This window comes from Hyalella azteca, unplaced genomic scaffold (genome assembly GCF_000764305.2).
Source record: "Hyalella azteca isolate HAZT.00-mixed unplaced genomic scaffold, Hazt_2.0.2 contig12298, whole genome shotgun sequence".
NCBI lineage: Eukaryota > Metazoa > Arthropoda > Malacostraca > Amphipoda > Hyalellidae > Hyalella > Hyalella azteca.
The window spans coordinates 19081-43853 of NW_025942258.1; the positions used below are offsets into that span (position 1 = coordinate 19081).

Consider the following 24773-nt stretch of genomic DNA (forward strand, 5'->3'; position numbering starts at 1 on the left):
ATATGAAGTGTAATTTGTAATTCAAAAAGCTAGTCATAGTTTGAAAAGGTCATTGAGACAAATCTAATGATGTATAACACAAGACTTCACCATGGGCGCTTTGCCCCGTGACACGCGTGGGCCCGTTGCCCCCACTAGGTATCATTTCAATTTATATCGTGTCAACATTTTATTTTAAAAGCTAATAGTCTAAACTTGGTCTCAAAATTATCCCTATAAATATTATATTGAAAAAATAATTCAAAGTAATTTCAAAATCTTCATCTATAGTAATGGAAAAAAACTTTATTTAGCGGCAAAAAAATTTTTATCTGGGCTAAAACATTTATCCACAAATAACTTAATAACGCAAACACTTAGCAAAACGTAAATCCGTGCACTTCATCCCAGTGAAACTGTCGACCGGCGGTAGAGAACACGGACCAATATCTGCCATACTTAGCGAGAAACCCGCTATGGGCCCGTGACCCGCAGTGGGCTCGCTGCCCCATGTTACCCTACTAAGATTACAGTTATATTCAACAAGAATATCGAATAGTTATATACAATAGGAATATAAATTAATAGTTATAAAGAACAGGAATATAAATACTAATATACAACAGGAATATAAATAGTTATATACAACAGGAATATAAATACTACTATTACAGTTACTGACTGCCACAGTGCTGCTGTGGCACTCAGAAGTTGTGTCGAGCAGTTAGCACAAATTAGCAGTTCTGTACTTTCGAACAAAATTCGTACTTTATCGTACGAATTTTTTTTTTGCACTAATTTTTAACTCTCGTAGGCTCTCATTATTCCTTCCAGGGAGCCTAACTTTTGACGAGCAGCTTCAAGAAGTTTCTCGTAACCTATAATTACCCAGTATATTATGACTTACCTGTTATAAGCCGGCTATAATGACTTATCCGTAATAAGCCGGTTATAATTTACCCGTAATATGCCGGTTGTAATTCACCCGTACCCAAAGTACTGGGGCAGAAGTTGTTTTACACGCGTATCTGCATCGGCAACTTGAGAACTTGAACGAACTTTTGCTTAAAGTTGGCATTTGGCCTGTGTATATATACCCTGATAACTAATCATTAGTCAAATTAGCTTATGACTCAGACAGAGAAAAAAGTCTATCGCAATTTTTACAAAGTTTCAATCATTTATTCCAGTGGACGATGCACGGTGTAATTGGTATGAGTGTCACACCGTGACACTCACACCAGTCACACCGTGACACTCACACCAGTCACACCGTGACACTCACACCAGGCACACCGTGACACTCACACCAGTCACACCGTGACACTCACACCAGTCACACCGTGACACTCACACCAGTTACGGATCAGGTAACCAATCTAGAACTCGAGCTCGGGCGTGCCCTTCAATAACGAGGGGCGTGAGGGGCGTATGAGCCGTGAGGGGCGTGAAGGGTGTGAGGGGCGTGAGGGGCGTGAGGGGCGTAAGAGGTGCGAGTAGCGCACATTGCGTACAGTTTGCCCTTTGCAAATAATATGCAAAGCTTATTGTGTACAAATAATGGGTACAGTTGGGACTAGTGTTCACGCTGTTTACAGTGATAATATAACTTAAGTTATTTTATTACAGTAGTGCTCAATTTTAGAAATTTTGTACGATCGTGGCAACTTGACGAGTTTATATAAGATTGCGCCTTATATTGTATATATTGATATAGTATTCATACAATATTACTTCAACGTGATATTCATTTTCATTCAGTATTACTTCAGCGTGACATTCATATTCATACAGTATTACTTCAGCACGATATTCATATTCATTCAATATTACTTCAACGTGATATTCATTTTCATTCAGTATTACTTCAGCGTGATATTCATTTTCATTCAGTATTACTTCAGCGTGACATTCATGTTCATTCAGTATTACTTCAGCGTGACATTCATGTTCATTCAATATTTCACCAGAGCGACTTACAGGTCAATTGATATTAGAAATTTACAAGCTTCATATCGTAGTTATCGCTCAAATTGCAGCGACAAAACTTGATGCGAGCTCCAATCAAACTTCGTACCACGAAAACTATGAAGACTCGATAAAACATTTAAATTATTAATATATATTTATGTTAAGACGGAATTATGAGAGAACTCTTTGATTGGTTTGTGATTGTTATTGGCTGCTGCTGCAGTCTCTGATTGGCAAGGGGTTCTTTTTGAGAAGGAATTGGTAAAAGGTTGAAACTTTTCACCTTCTAACAAATTCACTTTTTCATCATTCTTTCAATTCCCCACTATATCCGCTTCTCTTCTCTCTATGGATCCCCATCCTTTGTTCTTCCTCTATCACTTCCCCACACTTTAAACGTCACCAATTTTTCTCTCCATTACTAATCTGCAAAGCATCCCCCTGAACGACGCCTATTCTTCCCCACAGTATGATGATGTCGGGGATTTCAGTGACCAATAACCTCCCAATTACTAATCCCCATATCATGCCCATTAACGACGCCTATTCTTCCCCACAGGATGAGGATGGCGGGCATTGAAGTGAAAGTGACCAGTAACCTCCCAGTTATTAATCCCTAAATCATCCCCATTAACAACTCTCTTGTCTTCCCCACAGGATTAGGATGGCGGGGATTAAAGTGACCAGTAAATTCTCTATTCCCAGTGAAAATTTACAGACGCGTCAGCTTCTGATTTGGATTGCCAGAACCTAGGGCGACTCTAAATTTCGTTAGGGTTACTAATCCCTAAATCATCCCCATTAACGACACCAATTCTTCCCCACAGGATGAGGATGGCGAGGATTGGAGTGACCAGTAACCTCCCGCTTACTAATCCCTAAATCGTCCCCATTAACAACTCTACTGTCCTCCCCACAGGATGAGGATGGCGGGGATTGAAGTGAGCAATAACCTCCCATTTACTAATCCCTAAATCATTCCCATTAACGATGCCTATTCGTCCCCAGCGGGATTGAAGTGACCAATAAACTCTGAATTACCAATCCCTAAATCAACCCTATCAACGACACCTATGTCTTCCCCACAGGATGAGGATGGCGGGGATTGAAGTGAGCAAGAGTTCGTCAGGTTCCCACGAGTGCGGTGGGTGCGGCAAGCGTATCAGGGATCGATATCTCCTGAAGGCGGTGGACCTGTTCTGGCACGAGGACTGCCTTAAATGTGGCTGCTGCGACTGCAGGCTCGGCGAGGTCGGCTCTACCCTCTACAAGAAGGCTAACCTGCTGCTCTGCAAGCGGGATTACCTGAGGTGAGGGTAACTTGCTGCTGAGGGAGCCTGCTCCCCTTATAAGCGTGATTACCTGAGGTGAGGGTAACCCTTGTTCTGTAAGCGCGATTACCTGAGTTGAGGGTAACTTGCTGCTCTGCAAGCGGGATTACCTGAGGTGAGGGTAACCTGCTGCTCTGCAAGCGAGATTACCTGAGGTGAGGGTAACTTGCTGCTCTGCAAGCGAGATTACCTGAGGTGAGGGTAACCTGCTGCTCTGCAAGCGAGATTACCTGAGGTGAGGGTAACTTGCTGCTCTGCAAGCGTGATTACCTGAGGTGAGGGTAACCTGCTGCTCTGCAAGCGAGATTACCTGAGGTGAGGGTAACTTGCTGCTCTGCAAGCGTGATTACCTGAGGTGAGGGTAACCTGCTGCTCTGCAAGCGAGATTACCTGAGGTGAGGGTAACCTGCTGCGATCTGCAAGCGTGATTACCTGAGGTGAGGGTAACCTGCTGCTGAGGGAGCCTGCTTCCCTTATATGCGTCATTACCTGAGGTGAGGGTAACCTGCTGCTCTGCAAGCGGGATTACCTGAGGCGAAGGTAACCTGCTGATCTTGTGCCGTCACTAACCTGCTGCTGTTTTTAAATACTATTATAGAAAAATGTTGACTCCGAAAAAAATGCTGATTATAGAAAAAATGATTCCGCATGTATAGTCAGAGTAACTGTCATTTTTAAAATTGTTAATTTTATTTCTCTCGAATAGAAAAATTTACCCAGAAAAGCCATGCTCCGTCATGATTTTATTTGCAATGTTTGTTATAAACATTCATCCCCACCGTAGAACTCGTTGCTAAACGAAAATTCGTTTCTGTATAACCCTTTTTTTTGCTGAAATTGCAGTTGAATCGCTCGCAAAGTGCAGCCCCAAGAATGCAGCAGCGCAATTGCAACTTCCAGCTTTCGATAACAAACAGTAAAAAGTTCGTTGGGGAATTGAGTGTGTGGGGAATGAAGTTCGTTGGGGAATTGAGTGTGCGGGGAATTAAGCGTTGGGGAGGAAGACGCACGAGGTAACTTTTAGTCGTTTAAATCGTTATTGAAAAACTTCGGTAGGATTCGTGCATATTGTTTAATTGAAAAATGCGATTGCTGAATGCATGCGATTTTACGTATGCGAATCATAGCTTAAAAGTTGAGCTCTAAATTAGGCATTCTATTTTAATACACTAGAATTAAACAAAATAAAATTGATGGAACAAGCACGGAAATGCTTCCTATATACTCTTCGTCTCACCTAACTCGCACAACTTAACAACAAAAATTCAACACAGCTAACATCATACACAAAACAGGCAAAATTATACTCTTAATCGATAAAATATTGGCCGAAGCCATGGTTTCCCCTAAATATAATTGCCTAAAATAATAAATATATATAAACATATATTCCCTATAGCCCCACGCCTCACCTAAAACTTTTCTCGCTGACCAACAACTTCATCTTTCTCCATTAAACTAAATCAGAGTTGTCACGTTTCATCTTCATTAGAAATATTAAGTTATCTATATTTTTCTAGAGCACTTAAATTAAATTTTACGACGTCGATGAGTCATTAGCTTGGATAATCTCCTGCAAAGAAAATCCGTTATTTTTATTTAGATTCTTTACCCTCTTTTTAGGCGGCGGCCATATCATCCCTCACTTTATATGAGGGTAACTGAGAGGCCTAATGAGGCCTAAAGGCAGGTGGGTCCCTAGGTACCCTCACCTTAATTATTTCCATACCATCTGGTACCTTCCATACCATCTGGTACCTTCCATACCATCTGGTACCTTCCATACCATCTGGTACTATGACTTCGGCATTTTCACTCGTATCGTGTTTAAGAGTTAAATGCAGGTTCAAGGAAGTAATTTTAATTTATTAAAGGCGTTTCGAATGTGACAACATTCATGTTCAAGTTATAGGAAGCATTGAATACAGAAAAATATTTTCATTTGGTGAAATTAAGTACATTATACTATAACATGGAAATTAATGTTGTTACATTCGGAACGTCGTTAATAAATTAAAATTACTTCCTTATACCAGCATTTCGATCAACCAACGTCATCTAAAGAATGTTGCCTGACTCTGAAAATTTAAATCACTCATATCTCTGCATTTCCGCAGTTATATTCTTCGTCTGAAGTAACTCTCTCTCCCTCATTCCCGTTATCGCATTCTCCTAGACACTCTTAACTATCTCTTCACTATATCTTCACTATCTATTCACAATTTACGCTCATCTCGCATCCTATCACTCTACTCCCACACCTGCGTTCTAACATCACACCTTCACTCGCTTCCTCTGGCGTTACACTCTGATTCTACCCTTACTTAATATTTTTACTCTCACGCCCCCATGCACTCTGCCCAGATTCGTTCTCTGCATATACACTCTCGAAATCTACCCTCACTTCACCCTCACTCTTCTCGCACACTACCCTCATTCTTCCCGCACTTTCCCATCATTCTACCCTCATTCTAGCTCCAATCTTCCTTTACTCTACCTTCAGTTTGCCCTCACTCTACACTTACTCTTCCCTCTCTCTTCGCTCTCTCTTCCCTCTCTCTTCGCTCTCTCTTCCCTCTCTCTTCTCTCTTCTCTCACTCTTCCGTCTCTCTTCCCTCATTCATCCCTTATTCTTCCCTCATTCATCCCTCATTCTACCCTCACTCTACCCTCAGTGAGTCAGTAAGGCAGCCCTCATTAAGGCGGCTGAAGGGCCTTCGTTAACAGCTTCCCTCGCGCCCGTCGTTCTCTGTAATTGCTGCGGTGTAATTGGAACATTTTTACGGCGAGGCTGACTTGGGGAACGAGGGGAGACGTCTGGGGAAGAAGGGTGGGGAAGAATGGGAAGCTCTGAGATTTAGATTTATGATATGAACTCGAAGTAGGATTCCAGTTACAGGGGAATAGGAATGCAGGATACTGACGTTGAAGGAATGTAAGGTTTACGTATGGATAACAACTGTTATAAATATTCGAAAAAATAACAATCGTGATATGAAACTAGAACAATCATTCAACAAATAAACAAAATCCAGACAATAATTGATTGTAAGCGTACAAATTAAAAAATGTCATATTGTCACAGCATGTGACCATCTCAATAGTATGGAGATCATGTATCGCAGCTGCTCTTTAAACTCAATACTGAACAATAACAATAACAGAACTTGATAATAAACAATAAGCAATAATTCGACACCCCGACAACAATAAGTCAGATCTCGACACCCCGACAACAATAACAGTCAGAACTCAACACCCAGACGACAATAACAGTCAGAACTCAACACCCCGATAGCAATAACAGTCAGAACTCAACACCCCGATAGCAATAACAGTCAGAACTCAACACCCAGACGACAATAACAGTCAGAACTCAACACCCCGATAGCAATAACAGTCAGAACTCAACACCCCGATAGCAATAACAGTCAGAACTCAACACCCAGACGACAATAACAGTCAGAACTCAACACCCCGACAGCAATAACAGTCAGAACTCGACACCCCGAAAACAACAGCAGTTCTTCACACAGAAAAACAGCTGCGAGGGGAAACTGTCGTCGAGGGGAGACGGCAGGTCGTGTCTGACGAGGGCTTGATGGGGCTCTTGTATCGGCATTTGCTATATATGTATTGCTTCCCCCTCCTCCCCTCACAATTGGGGACACCCTTCCCCTCCCCTAACAATTGGGGACATGTCTCCTCCCTCTCCCCACCCAGTGGGGCAGCAGCCCCCTGTTCCCATCCCAATTGGGAACACCCTCCCCCTTTCCCCTAGCAATGGGGACATGTCTCCTTCCCTTTCTCCTCCCAATGGGACACCAGCCCCCTCTTCCCCTCCCAATTGGGAACACCATCCTCCCTTCCCCTAGGAATGGGGACAAATCTTACTCACTCTCCCCACTAGCCCCTCTCCTCCCCTCCCTATTGGAACTCCCCCCCTCTCACCTAACCATGGGGACATGTGGTATGTCCTCCCTCTCCCCACCAGCCTTCTCTCCCCTTGTAATGNACAGACACCCTCACATTCCTCCTTAATTGCCTTATACCTTCTACTCCTGAGGGATGGCAGCGTCTGCAGTCAGACTCATAACTGTATTCAATCAAACTCATAACCATTCACAGTCAACCTTATAACCGTTCAAAGTCAACCTTATAACCATTCAAAGTCAACCTTATAACCGTTCAAAGTCAACCTCATAATTGTCTATGTTCAACCTCATAACCGTTTACATTCAACCTTATAATTTACATTCAACCGTTTACATTCAACCTCATTCGTATTCGTAAGCTGTTCCCACATTCGTGTTCGTACGCTGTTCCCTCATTCGTGTTCGTACGCTGTTCCCTCATTCGTGTTCGTAAGGTCAGGTGGGGATTGTGGGGAAAGGGGAGTGGTGTGGAATGAATGGGGGGTTAGGTGGGGAGTGAGGGAAGAGTTGGGGAGTGAGGGAAGAGGTTGGGGAGTAAGGAAAGAGTTGGGGAGTGAGGGGAGAGGTCTGGTGGGAAAAGATCGAGGAGTGCGGCTATGAATGAATGGGGTGATAAATGGGAAGTTGGGGGGAGGAGTGAGTAGTGAGGTTGGAGGAGTGAGGGAAGGAGTGAATGGTGAGCAATGAGTGTGAAGTTGGGTGGGGGTAGTGAGCGGGGAAAAACTGTGTAGTGAGATAGTGGGAGCTGAAGGGTAGTAACAAAAAAACGAAGAACATCCCCTTGTAACCTCCCTCCACTCCCCACCCCTAAACGTTTTCACTACCCTCCAGCCCTCATCACTCCCCAACTCCCATCAATTTCACTACCAACATCCCCATACTTCTCTTAACTCCTCTTCACTTTCCATCGGTCCTCTTTACTCCCCATCGCTGTCTGTATTTCCCATCACTCCTCTTTATTCGTCCCTCTTCACTCCCTATCACTTCCCTTCCTTTTTCCCCACTCCTCCCCGCGGGGCTGTAGCCCTCCCATCCATTAGGGCTGCAGCGTCTTGACATGAAACCTATAATTGCCTTTGCTTCCAATAATTGAACAACAAACAAAAGCTCGACCACACACATCCCTAAATGGGGCAAAATGGTGGGGGGAGGAATGGGCACATCGTCTCCCCATTCCTCCCCATCTTTCTCCCTACTCTTCAATCGTCATTATCCTCCCATTCTCATCTTCCACTCTCCCATCTAAATATTTTTTCTCGAAATTTCCGCATTATTCTTTTCCGTACTTTAATTTATTTCATATTGTGCCATTTTTCTTTTTACAAATCATCTTGCAGAAACTTTTCATCCCATTTCATTTCCCTCCGTAGGCATTTCCTCTCTTTATCCTCTTTATCTATACTCTCTATTATCTTTCAGTAATTTCATCAGCCTCAATCCTCTCCTCCCCACTCTTCTCCTCCCCATTCCTCCACACTCCTCCCCACTCTCCCCACTCTCCCCACTCCTTTCCCCACTTCTCTCCTCCCCACTCCTCCCCACTCCTCTTCCCACTTTGTAACATCTTTATTGCTGCACGTTTCCATCAACTTTCTTGATTGCCTTTCAGCCAATTTATTTTGAATGGCTTGCAGGCGCCTTTTTTGATCGGCATTCACCCAATATATATAATTGGCTTCTTGTGTTCTTTATTTATCTTCGTAGCTCTCTTTTGATTGGCTTTAATCCATTTCTCTTGATTGGCTTTAAACCATTCCTTTTGATTGGCTTTAATCCATTCCTCTTGGTAGGCTTTAATCTATTCCTCTTGATTGGCTTTTTTGGCTTTTTTCAATTCATCTTGATTGGCTATTAAAAATTCCTCTTGATTGGCTTTAATCCTTTTCTCTTGATTGGCTATATCCATTCCTCTTTATTGGCTATTACAAATTCCTCTTGGTTGGCTTTAATCCTTTCCTCTTGATTGGCTATTATCTATCCATTTCTGTTGATTGGCTATTATTCGTTCCTTCCCACTTACCCTCAATTCAACCGCACTGTTCTTCAGTGCCTTCACTGGCCTGCTTTAGCCTTCTTCCCTATTTTTACCCCCACTACTCTTCACAGCCCCTCACCCCGCCACTGCCCCTCACTGCCACTTACTGCCACTCCCTACTCACTGCCCCTCTCCAGTTAACTGCCCCTCACTGCCTCTTACTGCCACTCCCTACTAACTGCCCCTCTCCAGTAAACTGCCCCTTACTGCCCCTCACTGCCCCTCACTGCCCCTCACTGCCACTTACTGCCACTTACTGCCACTCCCCACTCACTGCCCCCCTCAACTAAACCTCCCCTCACTGCCCCTCACTGCCCCTCTCTACCCTCACCGGCCGCCGTGCCCCACCAGCCCTCAAGTGTCGGCCGGCGCGTCTCATTCAATTTGGCCCTCAAATCGGCGCAGCAGAAGCAACGCATCAACGCTGCCCTCTCCCCCTCGGCCCTCTCTTTACACTCTCTCCTCTCTACACTCTCCCCTCTCTACACTCTCCCTTCTCTACACTCTCCCCTCTCTACACTCTCCCCTCTCTACACTCTCAAGCCGGCGTTTCAAAGCCATGAATACAGAATCAGCCTAAGGCCTCCCTAACAAACGGGGAGGAGATGAGGAGATGGGGAGCGTGGGGAAAGAAAGTCCATAGGAAAGTGTTACTGATATTAAAGAAAGTAAAATAGAAAGTGGTGCTGATAATATGATAAGTGGATAAGAAAGTGGTGCTGATAAGAAGAAAAGTGTTGAAGAAAATGGTGCTGAAAAGAAGAAAAGTGCCAAGGAAAGTGGTGCTGATAAGAAGAAAAGTGTTGAAGAAAATAGTGCTGAAAAGAAGAAAAGTGCTAAGGAAAGTATTGCTGATAAGAAAAAAGTGCTAAGGAAAGTGGTGCTGTTAAGAAGAAAAGTGCTAAGGAAAGTGGTGCTGATAAGAAGAAAAAATGCTAAGGAAAGTGGTGCTGATAAGAAGAAAAAATGCTAAGGAAAGTGGTGCTGATAAGAAGAAAAGTGCTAAGGAAAGTGGTGCTGATAAGAAAAAAAGTGCTAAGGAAAGTGGTGCTGATAAGAAGAAAAGTGCTAAGGAAAGTGGTGCTGATAAGAAGAAAAATGCTATGGGAACGGTGCTGATAAAAAGAAAAGTGCTAAAGAAAGTGGTGCTGGTAAGTAGATAAGTAAATTAATGCTGGTAAGGAAAGTAAAATGAAAATTCTTTTATTATTAGATGAAAGACAAGTGGATAAGAACTTGGTGCTGAAATGAAGGAAATGGGAAATGAGAGTGATGCTGCTAAATGAAAGAGTGGAGTGGAAAGAAGTACTGATAAGAAGATTAGAGGATGCGAAAGTTTTGCTGATGAGAACCTGTGTAGGTTCTCTGCGGCCATTCATCCATAGGTTAGACACAAGTTCGGCCGCCAATAAAACGGCCGTGTTTCGCCATACGGGGGCTGGTCATCCATAGGTTAGACACGGCTGGCCGCCGATAAAACGGCCGTGTTTTGGCATACGGGCGCCGGTCATCCTTAGGTTAGACACGATTGGCCACCGATAAAACGGCCGTGTTTTGCCACACGGTGGCCGGTCATCCATAGGTTAGACACGGTTGGCCACCGATAAAACGGCCGTGTTTTGGCATATGGAGTAGAGTTTCTGATATTATTCACGTAGTTGGCGGCCGGGCGTCGCGTGTAATGGCTTTCCCTCGTCCTGCTGTAATCTGTGATTGCTGGCTAGCCTGCCTGTCCCCTTCACGTCCCCCTCACATCCCCCTCAAGCTCCCCTCACATCCCCCTCACGTCTCCCTCACATCCCCCTCACATATCCCCTTACGACTCCCTCACATCCCCTTGCATCCCCATACTTGCCTTTCTCTAGACCTACATTTCCTCTCAACTTCTCTCTATTTTTTCATTTAAATTACTTTTCACTCACTTCCATCTCTCAATTCTCTCCTACTAGTTTCTCTTCTTTCACCGTATTTATATTCCATTTACCTCTTACATTCCGTCACCTATCCTTTCATCCCCACCGCACATTCCCCAAGCAAGTTTCTTCTCCTCATCCCATTTACACCCCATCGATGTTCTCATCATTCCAGTCACTGTTCCACTCGCAATTTTCCGGTCACTCTCTCCATTCACTGCATTCCACTCATTGCCTTAACTCACTCTTTTTTTAACAACTGTTTTTTATAACTCCACTTCAGCCCTCAGGTTTCAGAAGTGGAGTTGCTCCCCTCACTTCCCTCATTCTTTCCCCTCTTCCGAGTAATACTTAATCTATTTTTCAGTATTTTTCGCGCCAATTAAATATTCTTATTCACTGCCTAGCAGGCAGCATTATTAAATTAAAATATTCGCTGACTTGCAGAACATTTTAATTAATTAAAATATTCGCTGACTTGTAGGCCGGATTAATTAATTAATGACTGACTTGCAGGCCTTATTAATTATTAATGGCTAACTTGAAGGCCTTATTAATTATTAATGGCTGACTTGCAGGCCGAATTAATTAATTAATGGCCGACTTGTAGGCCGTATTAATGATTATTGGCTGACTTTCAGGCCGTATTAATTATTATTGGCTGACTTGCAGGTCATTTTAATTATTAATGGCTGACTTGTAGGCCGTATTAATCAATAATGACTGACTTGCGGGCCTTATTAATTATTATTGGCTAACTTGACGGCCTTATTAATTATCAATGGCTGACTTGTAGGCCGAATTAATTAATTAATGGCTGACTTGTAGGCCGTATTAATGATTAATGGCTGACTTTCAGGCCGTATTAATTATTATTGGCTGACTCGCAGGTCGTTTTAATTATTAATGGCTGACTTGTAGGCGGTATTATTTAATAATGGCCTACTTGCGGGCCGTTTTAATGATTAAAAGCTGACTTGTAGGCCGTATTAATTATTAATGGCTGACTTGCAGGCCGTATTAATTATTAATGGCTGCCTTGCAGGCCGTATTAATTATTAATAGCTGACTTGCAGGCCGTATTAATTATTAATAGCTGACTTGCAGGCCGTATTAATTATTAATAGCTGACTACGGTTGGCCACCGATAAAACGGCCGTGTTTTGGCATATGGGCGCCGGTCATCCATAGGTTAGACACGGTTGGCCACCGATAAAACGGCCGTGTTTCGCCATAAGGGCGCCGGTCATCCATAGGTTAGACACGGTTGGCCGCCGATAAAACGGCCATGTTTTGCCATACGGTGGCCGGTCATCCATAGGTTAGATGTTTACGGCAGAGCTCTTATAAGTTGAGCGATGCCCTCCCTGGGCCCTCAATGTTTGATGCTCCTTAGAAAGCTTTCGTGTGTCGGCCGTCGGTGTAGCCCCACGCTGGGGGATGTGGGGGAAAGGGACCAAAGGAGATTGGGGAGGTCAGGATCCAAAAGAAGGGAGATGGGAGGTTCTGATGTAAAAAGGAAGTGGGAAGGTCAAGCTACGGGTGTCCATTTTCTGGCGAAAATAAGAGATTAATTTTTCTAAACAATCACTCCTGATTGTATGTGAAGCCCGTACAATATATTCGCTCTCACTGGAGGTATAGAATGAAAGTCTAAGATACGGCCTAGTGAGATGTTATGGGAGGACTGACGCCATATTTTTGGATGATGTACGACATGACCTAAATTAAACTTTCATGGAGACAAAATATATAATTTTCGTTATTTTTTGAGAAAATGACGTGAAAATCATAAAATACATGGCTGGAGTCTTGAATACATTAGTAATAAATAAAGTTAATTGTTAATATACATTGAACTATCGCATCACCAGTAGACGACTGCTAATAGACGTATTTTTTTCGTTTATTCATTGAAATGTGCAACAACTGAAACGCGGCACCGGCTCGCCGTAGAGTTTCTGATATTATTCACGTAGTTGGCGGCCGGGCGTCGCGTGTAATGGCTTTCCCTCGTCCTGCTGTAATCTGTGATTGCTGGCTAGCCCTCCTGTCCCCCTCACGTCCCCCTCACGTCCCCCTCAAGTCCCCCTCACATCCCCTTTACGTCTCCCTCACATCCCCTTGCATCCCCCTTACTTGCCCCTCACGTCTCCCTCAAATCCCCCTTACGTCTCCCTCACATCCCCTTGCATCTCCATACTTGCCTTTCTCTAGCCTACACTTCCTCTCAACTTCTCTCTAATTTTTTCATTTACATTACTTTTCACTCACTTCCATCTCTCAATTCTCTCCTACTGTAGTCTCTCTTCTTTCACCATATTTATGTAGACTTGCAGGCCGTATTAATTATTAATAGCTGACTTGCACGCCGTATTAATTATTAATAGCGGACTTGCAGGCCGTATTATTTATTAATAGCTGACTTGCAGGCCGTATTAATTTTTAATAGCTCACTTGCAGGCCGTATTAATTATTAATGGCTGACTTGCAGGCCGTAGTGATCGCCTTCCTATTTTTTAGGGAGGCGAATGAGGGAACAAAATGAGGGAATGGGAGAGTGAGGGAAAGTGCATCTTGAGTGGGGTTCTCAAGTTGATTAGATACAGCAGGAGGTGCGAGGGTTGAAGGGGAGGGTGGGAAGGGGAGGCGAAGAAGAGGGAGAAAGGAAGTAGAAGGAAAGAAAGGCGACGACGAAGAAGAAAAGAGGAATGGAGGTGGGGAGAGATTACGACAAAGTGGAAAAGAGGAGCAAAGGGGGGTGGGAGAGACGAAGAAGATGAAAAAAGTGGGAAGGGTGGGGAGGCGAGGCGAAGAAGAGAAAAAGAGGAAAGAATGGAGAGGTGCGACAACGAAGAGGAATATAAGAGGGAAGATGAGAAGGGTGTGGAGGGATTACGACGAAGAGGAAAAGAAGAAGAAGGCTGGGGAGGGATGATGAAGAAGAGGAAGAGGAAGGAGGGGTGGGAGGTGTGGTAGGGGTGCGGTGGAAAGACACTTTCGTCTCAGCTGATTGGAAACGCCTGCGTAACCCCCAAGGGCCGTATATTGGGAGATCCTTCCCCTTCCTCCCCACCTTCCCCATGATATGTCCCCCACGAACTCCTGCACATGCATTTGCTTATGTTCATGCGCAAGTAACCTACTTATGTTCATGTACACGTATCCTCCGTATTATTTTAATCTACGTACATGTACACGGCCGCTTCAATATTATTTCATTCTACGCTCAATAGCAACTTCACCAAAAGTCGTATTTAACCTTCTTGTAGCTTCTAATTCATATCTTTATTTTTATATCTACTTATCACTGAATAATGTCGAGCAGGGTTGCTCCCGCAAGTTGTATGCAAATTCCACATCAAGTTATGTACGTACAGCTTTTTCCAATATCATCAATCCGCCAACTCTTCCTTCTCCCTCTCTTTCCCCATCATTCCCTGCAATCTCAAATCTCCGTCTCATCCCCCACTTCACTGCATGTCCCGCTTTTTCCTCTTCCTTATTGCTTTTTCTTCCATCCCGTAGGTTTCCACTATACCTCCCCAATCGCCTTTAATTCTCATTCTTTTTCTCACCGAGTCCAATTTATCCTTCAACATTCCCTCTTCCCTTCACTCCTCTCTTTCCTGCCCCCTCACTCTCTCATCCTCCTTCTAACGCTCCTCATCCTTCCCCATGGGGCGGGGATGCTGGACAGATAATAATGTAATTTGGAAATAATGGACGGCGGCCCAACTTTGGAGATGTGTAAGGCGGGTGGGGTGGGGGATAGGAAATGGTGGGGGAAGGGTAAGTGACTGGGAAATGGTGAGAGAAGGGTGGATGGATGGGAAATGATGGGGAAGGGTGGGTGAGTTGGAAATGGTGGTGAAGGGTGGGTGACTGGGAAATTGTGGGGAAGGTTGGGTGACTGGGAAATGGTGGGGAAGGGTGGGTGACTGGGAAATGGGGGGGAAGGGTGGGTAGATGAAGAAATTGTGGGGGAAAGGTGGGTGGAAATGAAATGATGGGTGGATAGAGAAGGGAGGGTGGGGGATTAAAAACGGGGGTTGGGAGTAGGGGTAAGCGGATGGGGAAGGGAGATGGAGAGAGGTGGGGAGGTGAAGGTATGGGATATGAAATGGAGAGTGGGAAAGGAAGGTAGGAGGATGAGGAACGAAAATAAGGAGATGAGAAAGAGGATTAGGGAAGAGATGGGGAAGCCCCTGAGAAGCTGTCAGTAAAGTACAGGCAGCACAACGCAGCACGTGCGCTATTCAATCTACTGTTGTTCCTTTTGTTACTGTTAATGCTGCTCACGAAATATATTTAGGCATACATATATTTTATGCAACGGAAATGTACAAAAACTTTTGCGTTCGCAAAGCAATGACATTTTGATTAATAAAGGCCATCAAATTTTAATAAATAAGTGACGTTACTTAAATAAAATTGAATTCTAGTTCTAGACTTTTTTTCCAATTAGAGACATATGGCAGTTACAAATTAAATTTTAATATCATCGTGCTCTTTTCAATAAATATATTGAATTACATGCAATTGATGCAGAAATATCAGGTATCACGAAATTTGAATCTCATGTTCGCGCTCAAACGGGAGAAAACCGGTCAAAACTCTACGGATTTTGCAACCAGGATTTAATTTACTTCTGTTCAAGCTGCTTATGGTGGATACGTTTTCATTTATTTCGAGAACTGATTTTATTTTTATGGCGAAAGCGAAGCAGGTCTTATTACATCCTCAATTTTATGTATGCTTTTCCTACTATTCTTTCTTATGCATGCATTACTCACTATGCCTTCCCATCTGGTATGAAATTTATTACGTAGTCTCTCATTCTCTACTTTTCCAATGTATAAACCTAATTTTTGTCGTAAAAGTCTTCCATACAGTGAAAATCTACTCATAAAGTGGAAATCTAAAATAGTGCGTCTTCGTTTTACTCTGCATCCACTTTTCACACTAACTTCTTTAGCCAAATCAGAGTAAAACACACTCGCCCATCACTTCTACCACCCCACCACTCTTCACCTCCACTCCACCCCACCACTTCACCCCACAAATCCATCACACCACTCCGAAAAATGCTGCTCATCATTATACAAAACCTCTTACCACTCAACTGACTCCACTTCATATCACTTCTTGCTACATCACTCCACCTGCCCATCTCCATCTCCCTCATTTCACTCCTCTTCTCCAATCAAAGTAAACCTCCTTCTCTTTCTTTTCAACCACTTTTCCCCAACTCCAACTCTTTCTCCCCTCATAAACCGCCACACCCTCCCTCTCTCACCCTACTTCCTTACCTCCACTCACCCTCACCACCTCTCATTCAACCTCATTTTCCTTACATCCCCACTCATCCCCATAATCTCTCATCCCCATTTCCATCGTCCACTTTGCTTACTCACCCCACTTTGCTTACCCCCACTCGCTTCAACTCCACTTTCCTTAGCCCCTCTGCCCTTGATTCCTACTCCCCTCTCCCTTTTACCCTCTCTTCACTCACTCCTTCTCACCCCTCACTCCTCACTCCTCATCCCCTCTCCACTCACCTTCTCGCACCCCTCATCCCCTTCTCCAGTCACCCCTCACCCCTCATCCCCTTCTCTCCACCCCTCACCCCTCACCCCCGGCGAGTGTTTTGCCAGTCTTCCAATTATCGAGTCCATCACAATGCAATCTACCGCCGCCGCAACTGAGGTCTTTTGTAGCTTCCCTCGACCGCAGCTGCCGCAGCTACACCAGCAGCTATATATGCAACAGCGGCAGCTGTATACTCACCAGCAGCAGGCGTATACGCTGCAGCAGATTTATTCGCAGCGGCAGCTGTATACTCACCAACAGCCGTATACGCAGGAGCTGTATACCCACCAGCAACAGGCGTAAACGCATTTGCAGCCTTATACACAGCAGCAGCCGTATACGCAGCAGCAGCCGTATACGCAGCAGCAGCGTATTTGCATCAGCAGCCGTATATGCAGTAGCAGCCGTATATGCAGTAGCCGCCTTATACGCACCAGCAGCTGTATACGCAGAAGCAGCCGTATACGCCCCAGTAGCAGCCGTATCCGCAGAATTATGCGTATCATCCACATCACCAGCAGCAGCTTTATACATCCACATCACCAGCAGTATCACTTATTATTAAATGTCATCAAGTAGCATCATCCACATCACCAGCAGCAGCCTTATACGCAGTAGCAGCAGCCGTAAACGCATAAGCATGCGTATCACCCACATCAGTCATTCATGAACATGAGTTAATCCCGTGATTTTCTCCGCGCAGATTATTCGGGACTACGGGACACTGCGCGGCGTGCAACAAAGTCATACCAGCCTTCGAGATGGTCATGCGGGCCAAGAGCAACGTCTACCATCTGGAGTGTTTTGCGTGTCAGCAGTGCAACCACAGGTGAGGGGGTGAGGGTGGTGAGGGTGATGCGTGTCAGCAGTGCAACCACAGGTGAGGGTAGTGAGGGTGGTGAGGGTAGTGTGTGTTGTGCCACCTCGCTATAGTGCTAGTGATGGTGTGCCTATTAAGGGAAGAATGACGATGATGTTGTGAATGATGATGATGTTGTTATCATTATTATTATTAATATTATTATTATTATTATTATTATTATTATTATCATTATTGTTATTATTATTATTATTATTATGCGTACTTCAGAGCTGCTTATAAATTATGTTCCGGAGAACAGTTTTTAGTACTGGTAAGTGAATGACGTCACAGTGCAGATTCCTGTATAACTACTAAATTTTTCTCCCAATAAAAATGCAATTGCCTTTACAGTTAAACTAATCATTATTTCTACCATTGAATCTACCATAAATCCTACCATTGAACCTATCATTGATTTTAACATTAAATCTATCGTAAATTTTACTGTTAAATTTGATTTTATTTCTACCATCAATTCTAACATTGACTAATATTAAGTACTACACTTATTCTACCATTTATTATTCCATTAATCCAACTATTAGTTCAGTGGAAGCTATGTGCAATCAATGGAAGCTCTTAAGCGATCAGCTCTTTTAAAGTCAGGCGAGGGGAATGGGGGAAGCTTACGGGGATCTGANTATTTGTAGGAGGAGTTGTCGCTGAAGCAATAAACGCTGTACACAAGGGGGGGCCAAGGGGGGCCATGGGAGGCACAAGCAGAGGGGGGGGTCCAACACTCCTTGCGCCCTGATATTAAAAAAGTTGTTGTATTTTATAGAGAGCATCGCTGGTGATGGTTTGTTTTATTGGTGAGCTCTGTGATGCTGATAGTGATGATGGTGATGATTGTGTGGTGCTGATTGTGATGATGGTGATGTTAGTGATGATTGTGATGATAGTGTGATGCATGGTGATGATATTGATGTTATGTTTGGTGATGATAGCAATGGTAGTGTGATGCATGGTGATGATGTTGCGGTGCTCTGTAATTCCAATCACCCGTTGCAATATTTATGTCTCAGCATCCCCTCACTCCCCTCACATCCCCCCTCCTCTGGCAGTTCTTCCCCACTACCACGGCTACGTTCTGTTACCCCTCCTCAACCCATTGCATCCCCTCATCCCAACCCATGAACCCTAATTTTTTAAACCCCTTGGACTCCCCTACCCTCTCATCCCTTATCCCCCCCTTATCCCTCCGGCTCCACTCAGCCCATTTCATCCCCTCGTCCCAACCGTATTTTGAACCCCTCTTACCCCCAGCCCCTCATCCCTCCCCTTTTCCCCAGTTTTTTATATTAACTGCCGGCGCCAGCAAATGCAAATCTTTCCATTTTGCGGTGAGTTCGGCGCATGCAGCTGCTGCTGCAGATGTAGAGGAGCTTGCAGCAACTGTTGTGCAGCTGTTGTCTCCATTAGTGACGGCTGTCAACAGCTGCACCAGCTACCAATAAATGCAGCTGCGAGAGTCAGCTCAGTTTGGACGCATTCCCCAACCTAGGGGAGTTACGTGCGAATGAGGTGGGGAAGATTTTGGGGACTTTTTGGATGCAAACGTGAAAATAAATAATTTTTTATAAAAGGTTCATTGGGAAATTTTTTGAGAAGAATAAAAGTTTGCAAACACGAGGCGAAATTGAAGGAATATCCATCTTAATTAAATATGTATAGAAAAAAAACGAAGGTTTTTTTCCCCAGTGAGAGTGTTTCGGGGGGAATATCGGAGGATGATTTAGGCGTTCCCGTGACAGCAAATTAGGGGATGCCGGGTTGGGGATGCGTGGGGCTTCTTGCTCGTCGCCTCCCCACCACGCTTCCCCAGATCGCTTAGTGTGATATTTGATTCGGTCGCTTTAATCGCATTCCATCTGGAATTGAAAGCGTAATGTTTGCGTCTTATCTGAAATGGATTTCGGGAATAGCATTGTGGCGGCCGCGTCGGGGAGGGTGGGGAAGATGGGCAGGGAAAATAAGAGCCGATGAGGCCATCAATGATCCAAAAAATCCTATAGAAAATGTTAGAAAAATACCTTGATATCAAAAGTATCATCAGATACTATAAAGATATCAAAAATAATATATGAGGATGAGATATAAAAAATAATGAAAATAGGGCCCGGGCATCGAAAAATTGGTAATTCTGTAAAAGGCCCGGGCCTTTTTAAGGCCAGTTAAGTGGATGAATATGCAATTCTAATCACCCTGCCTTTATTGAGGCCTCAAACAAGAGAAACTTGGCCCCAAATAGCGCCTCTCGTTGGGACCACTGCTCAAGGGGCCTCCGCTATTGGGCCAGGGCCCATTATTTGTAGGAGGAGTTGTCGCTGAAGCAATAAACGCTGTACACAAGGGGGGGCCAAGGGGGGCCATGGGAGGCACAAGCAGAGGGGGGGGTCCAACACTCCTTGCGCCCCGATATTAAAAAAGTTGTTGTATTTTATAGAGAGCATCGCTGGTGATGGTTTGTTTTATTGGTGAGCTCTGTGATGCTGATAGTGATGATGGCGATGATAGTGTCGTGCTGATGGTGATGATATCGATGGTGATGTGATGCATGATGGTGATGATAGTGTGGTGCATGGTGTTGACGATGTTGTGGTGCTGATGGTGATGATAGTGCTGATGGTGATGATGGTGCTGTGTACTGCAAGCTGATTACTCATTACATTCATCCTGTGATATGTCCTTGGTGAAAACTGTGCTGATGGTCTGAAGGTCTATATTACTACTCTCACNCAATTATATAAAATTTCTATTCATATTTAAAAGACACATTATATTCTGAGTTGAAGTCTGCGCATGACGTTGAGATGACCAGCGTTTACCCTCAGCTCGGGCGTCTGAGGGTATGACTGCCCTCAGCGCCTGCCCTCGGCTGAGGGCATGAGCCCTCTTTAATGACCTCTCGTTAGTGCCTCATTAGGCCTAATTGGGCCGCCGACTTTACAAACTTGCTCCTTATGTGCAACTTTTTGGCCTCTCAAATTCCTCAATGCGCGCTCGATAGGCCGGCCAGCGGACGAGTTGTGCAAATTGGAGAGGCGGCCTAGGCCTCTTCTGGCCTGGGTAGGCCTATTGAGTGACGTGGCTAGTGCCACTGGTAATGACAGGGCTAGTGCCATTAAAAGTCGAACGGCTAATGTCACTAATAGTGGCATGAGTGGCGTCATTAATAGTGGCGTGGCTGGTGCCAATAATAGTGGAAAGGCTAGTTTCATTAATAGTCGCAAGGCTAGTTTCATTAATAGTTGCATGGGTGGTGTCACTAATAGTGGCATGACTAGTGTCACTAGTAGTGACATGGCTAATGTCATTTATAGTGGCATGGCTGGTGCCATTAATAGTGACATGGCTAGTGCCGTATATAGTGGCTTGACTGGTGTCACTAATTGTGGCATGGCTAGTGCCAATAATAGTTGCTCATTGCTAGTGTTCATTCGTTGGTTCAAACTCCCTTCTTCCCCACACCCATCTTTTCCCTTACTTCATTCCACTATTGTAACAACAACAGGTTTACTTTTTTTGAATCCTTATCTCAATTTTACATTATTCTATCCTCCTCACTATTGGGGACAACGATATTTATTCGTTCCCCAACTCCCCAAGGCACAACTTGTCCAGCTGACCTCTGAGTGGCGTGAGATATCCCCATGGGGAGAGTAGTCTTCCCCAGGGGGACATTGGCATGTCACTCTGACCAGCGTGCAATGCTACACAGGACACACGCTAGGACAAAATATTTTATTGAGTGTTGCTGTGATGTGGATGCTGTGTCCCAGTGCAATGGATGTTATATGTTGCAGTGCAGTGCAGAGCGTGACTGCGGTGCTGCTGGGAAACTGAGTATTTTTGGACTCACTATTGAGATTCGATATTATGATTCATTCACATTCAATTCGAATCTTCAAATATTTTCGAATTTGAGTTTTCAAGTCGTGCTGCTACGACTAATATAGATACCGGTATAAATTATAGTTTAGGCAACGTTAAATACTTCAATAACATTACGGTTTTCATTATTTATACCACAAAATATGGACAGCCGCCATAGAATTTCCAATGGTAAATATATATCCATAAATTCTTGTAAATAAATCCCAGGGTAAAAAAACGGCTTTTATTTAGGCTCGAAATCTCGCGAACCGCACTTGGATTTATTGACATCAACCAACTGAGCTGAAATCCTGATTTTTGCGGAGTTGTTTTCCACTTTTCCCGCCGAAAGAAAGAACTCCTCCCCAACCCTTGGGGATATTCTCCTTCCTCCCCCGCTCCCCCGATGCGATCGAGTGAATTTCAGACTCGAAACTAAGCCGTAAATTTAGTAGTGTCCCCCCGGACTGGACCGAGGTAACACGACTCCCACATTTACGTTCCCCTTAATCCCTCATTTCCTCAACTAACCTCATATATATTTATTTCCTTAACTCCCTTCTATCCCTCATTTCATTATATCCTATCTTTCCCTGGTTTTCTTAACTTTCCCCAATCTTCATCCTAAATTTTCCCACATTTAAAAATTATACCCTTATTTTCCTCCTGCCACTCAATTACATTTCCAAGTTTCACTGCCACTCTTTCCGTTCCAAATAACCTTCTTCTGTCAATTACTGTAGCCCGTTCATCCTCTTGATAAATCCTTACTCTTATTAAGTCTCACTCTCATTAACTCCAGTGATAAAATTACATATGTTTCAATTATACAATCCCCAAATAATATTTGCGTGGCACCCTTAACCCGCAACTTCTGGCAACATCGTCGATCGAGCTCTGGAACCGTTAACGGTTCTAAACTTCTATTTAGAATTGAGGCGTGCTGCTGTTCGGGTGACTCTAAAGATACTCTAGGATATCTTTCAAATAACCACTGGGTGATTGTGCTCAATGTCTGCGCGCTATCGACGTGTACCAAGAGATTTATCAGCTGTGCAGTGCAATGCTGCACAACAGTTTTGTACGGCTTCAATTATCCCTTTAATTAGCAGTGAAACGGCCAGCGGCCCTCGACAAATCAAAGTTAGTTAAGGAATAAAGTATAGTAATTAAAGGTGTGAAAACTATTATAAATCACTGAGAATAGAGGGCAGTTTACCTTCATATGCACCATTTCTTGATAGGACATGACACTCTCCTCGAGCCTACGAATTTTATTGTCGGTTTTTTTTTCGTCGGTGCTTGACCGACCGTCGGACCGGTCTACTGGCCGACATTCGTGACCAGACCGATCGTCAGACCGGTGTCCCGGTAGACCGTCGGTGTCCTGGCAGACCGTCGGTGTCCAGGCAGACCGTCGGTGTCCTATCAGACGGTTGGTCTCCTGAAAGCCTGTCGTGGCTAGACCGGCCCATTCGTGGACCGGTACATTCGAAGGTACATGAACCATGGGCCCATTCATCAGGACGTTCGGACCTTGGGAATTCAACTGTTCGAGTATACGGTCGGGCATCGGGCTGTCGAGGCAGACCGTCGGTGCCCTGGCAGACCGTCGGTGTCCTATCAAACGGTTGGTCTCCTGAAAGCCTGTCGTGGCCAGACCGGCCCATTCGTGGACCGGTCGATTCGAAGATACATGAACCATAGGTCTTTTCATCAGGACGTTCGGACCTTGGGAATTCAACTGTTCGAGTATACGGTCGGGCATCGGGCTGTCGGGCGGTCAGTGGGTCGGGCAGCGAGCCGGGGGTCGGTCGATATTTCGGGCACCGGGCTGCCGGTCGGTGGCAGGTCCGTACGTCGGTGGGCCGGTCGCCAAAGTTAGCAAAGGCGTCGCGGATTGTTGACGGGGCCTTGTTTGGGTCCAGGCCTTAATTAAAGCAAGCTATTGCCACTCCAGTCGCTCGATTGAATAGATTGGAGTGAGCGCTGCCTGGGCGCGCTTTAATTGCCTCCGCCTCAAGATTGCCTCACTTTCAAGATTGCCTCACTTTCAAGATTGCCTCACTTTCAAGATTGCCTCACTTTCAAGATTGCCTCACTTTCAAGATTGCCTCACTTTCAAGATTGTCTCACTTTCAAGATTACTCAGGCGTATGCTGCTTGGACTTGACGATTGCTACTGCAGCTACTGCTAGTGATGCTGCTGGTACTGCTACTGATACTTCGGCTGCTATTATTTATACTGCGGCTACTGCTACTGATACTACCGCTATTGTTACTGATACTGCGGCTGCTATTACTCACACTGCCGGTTCTGTTACTGATACTGCGATTGGTCTTTTTACTATGGCTGCTTTTGCTTGTCTCGGGGTTCAAGACTGCTGTGTCCAGAACGCAATATCTTTGAACAAAATAAAACTACTAGAAAACAGGAAAACGGTAACGTAATAGGAAATATTCATATGTGAAGGTCTTGCACTTAACGAAACTAATTACTGAATACTTACAATTAAGGAGAACAGTAGTTCTATGTCTTGAACGTACAAGAGCCGAGTCAATGACACCAATGATCACTACTTCTAGAGCGAAGTAACTTACTCGTAGGAACTATAGTACGAAATACTATGTACATGCGGGCACTACAACAGAAATTTCATGACAGAAGTGGGTTTTTAACTTTTCGTATCTTCACTTCAATAAATGATAAATACAATACCCCAGTTATCCACAAAATTACAATGAAACCTAATCGGAAAAGTCCTCGAGCTACGAAAACCTGCCGAGAGGTTCGGCCCTAAAGTAATAAATCATTTGAGAAGGCGACATTATAGCTTCTTTAATGGTGCTGCCATATTAGAAGATTAGTTATAATTTGTGCGTAGGTACTAAAACTCGCGAATTAGTTAAGTAATAACGCAACTACTATGCAGCGAGTATTGACAAGTGATAACATGCCGCAAGTAAAAGCGGCAGTATTACTTGCCGCAATTAAAAGCGACAAGTAATACTGTCAAAAAATAGTTTATGGAAAAAGCTTGAAGTAATAGCTGCAAGTATAATAGCTTGAAGTAATAACTTGAAGTAATAACTTGAAATAACAGCTTGAAGTAATAGCTGCAAGTAATAGCTTGAAGTAATAGCTGCAAGTAATAGCTTGAAATAATAGCTTGAAATAACAGCTTGAAGCAATAGCTTGAAGTAATAGCTTGAAGTAATAGCTTGAAATAACAGCTTGAAGTAATAGCTGCAAGTAATAGCTTGAAGTAATAGCTTGAA

At 44.2% G+C, this 24773-nt stretch overlaps 1 protein-coding gene across 1 annotated transcript in view; it reads left to right on the forward strand.

Annotated features, from left to right (window-relative positions):
• Positions 1-3038: 3038 nt before the first annotated feature.
• Positions 3039-24773, forward strand: part of LOC108670815 (LIM domain only protein 3) — a gene marked incomplete at both ends in the record, with an annotated part of 27804 nt that continues 6069 nt past the window's right edge. The window contains 2 exon segments of the mRNA XM_018158309.1: positions 3039-3260; positions 17460-17585. Coding sequence (XP_018013798.1) covers positions 3039-3260; positions 17460-17585 — 348 coding nt within the window.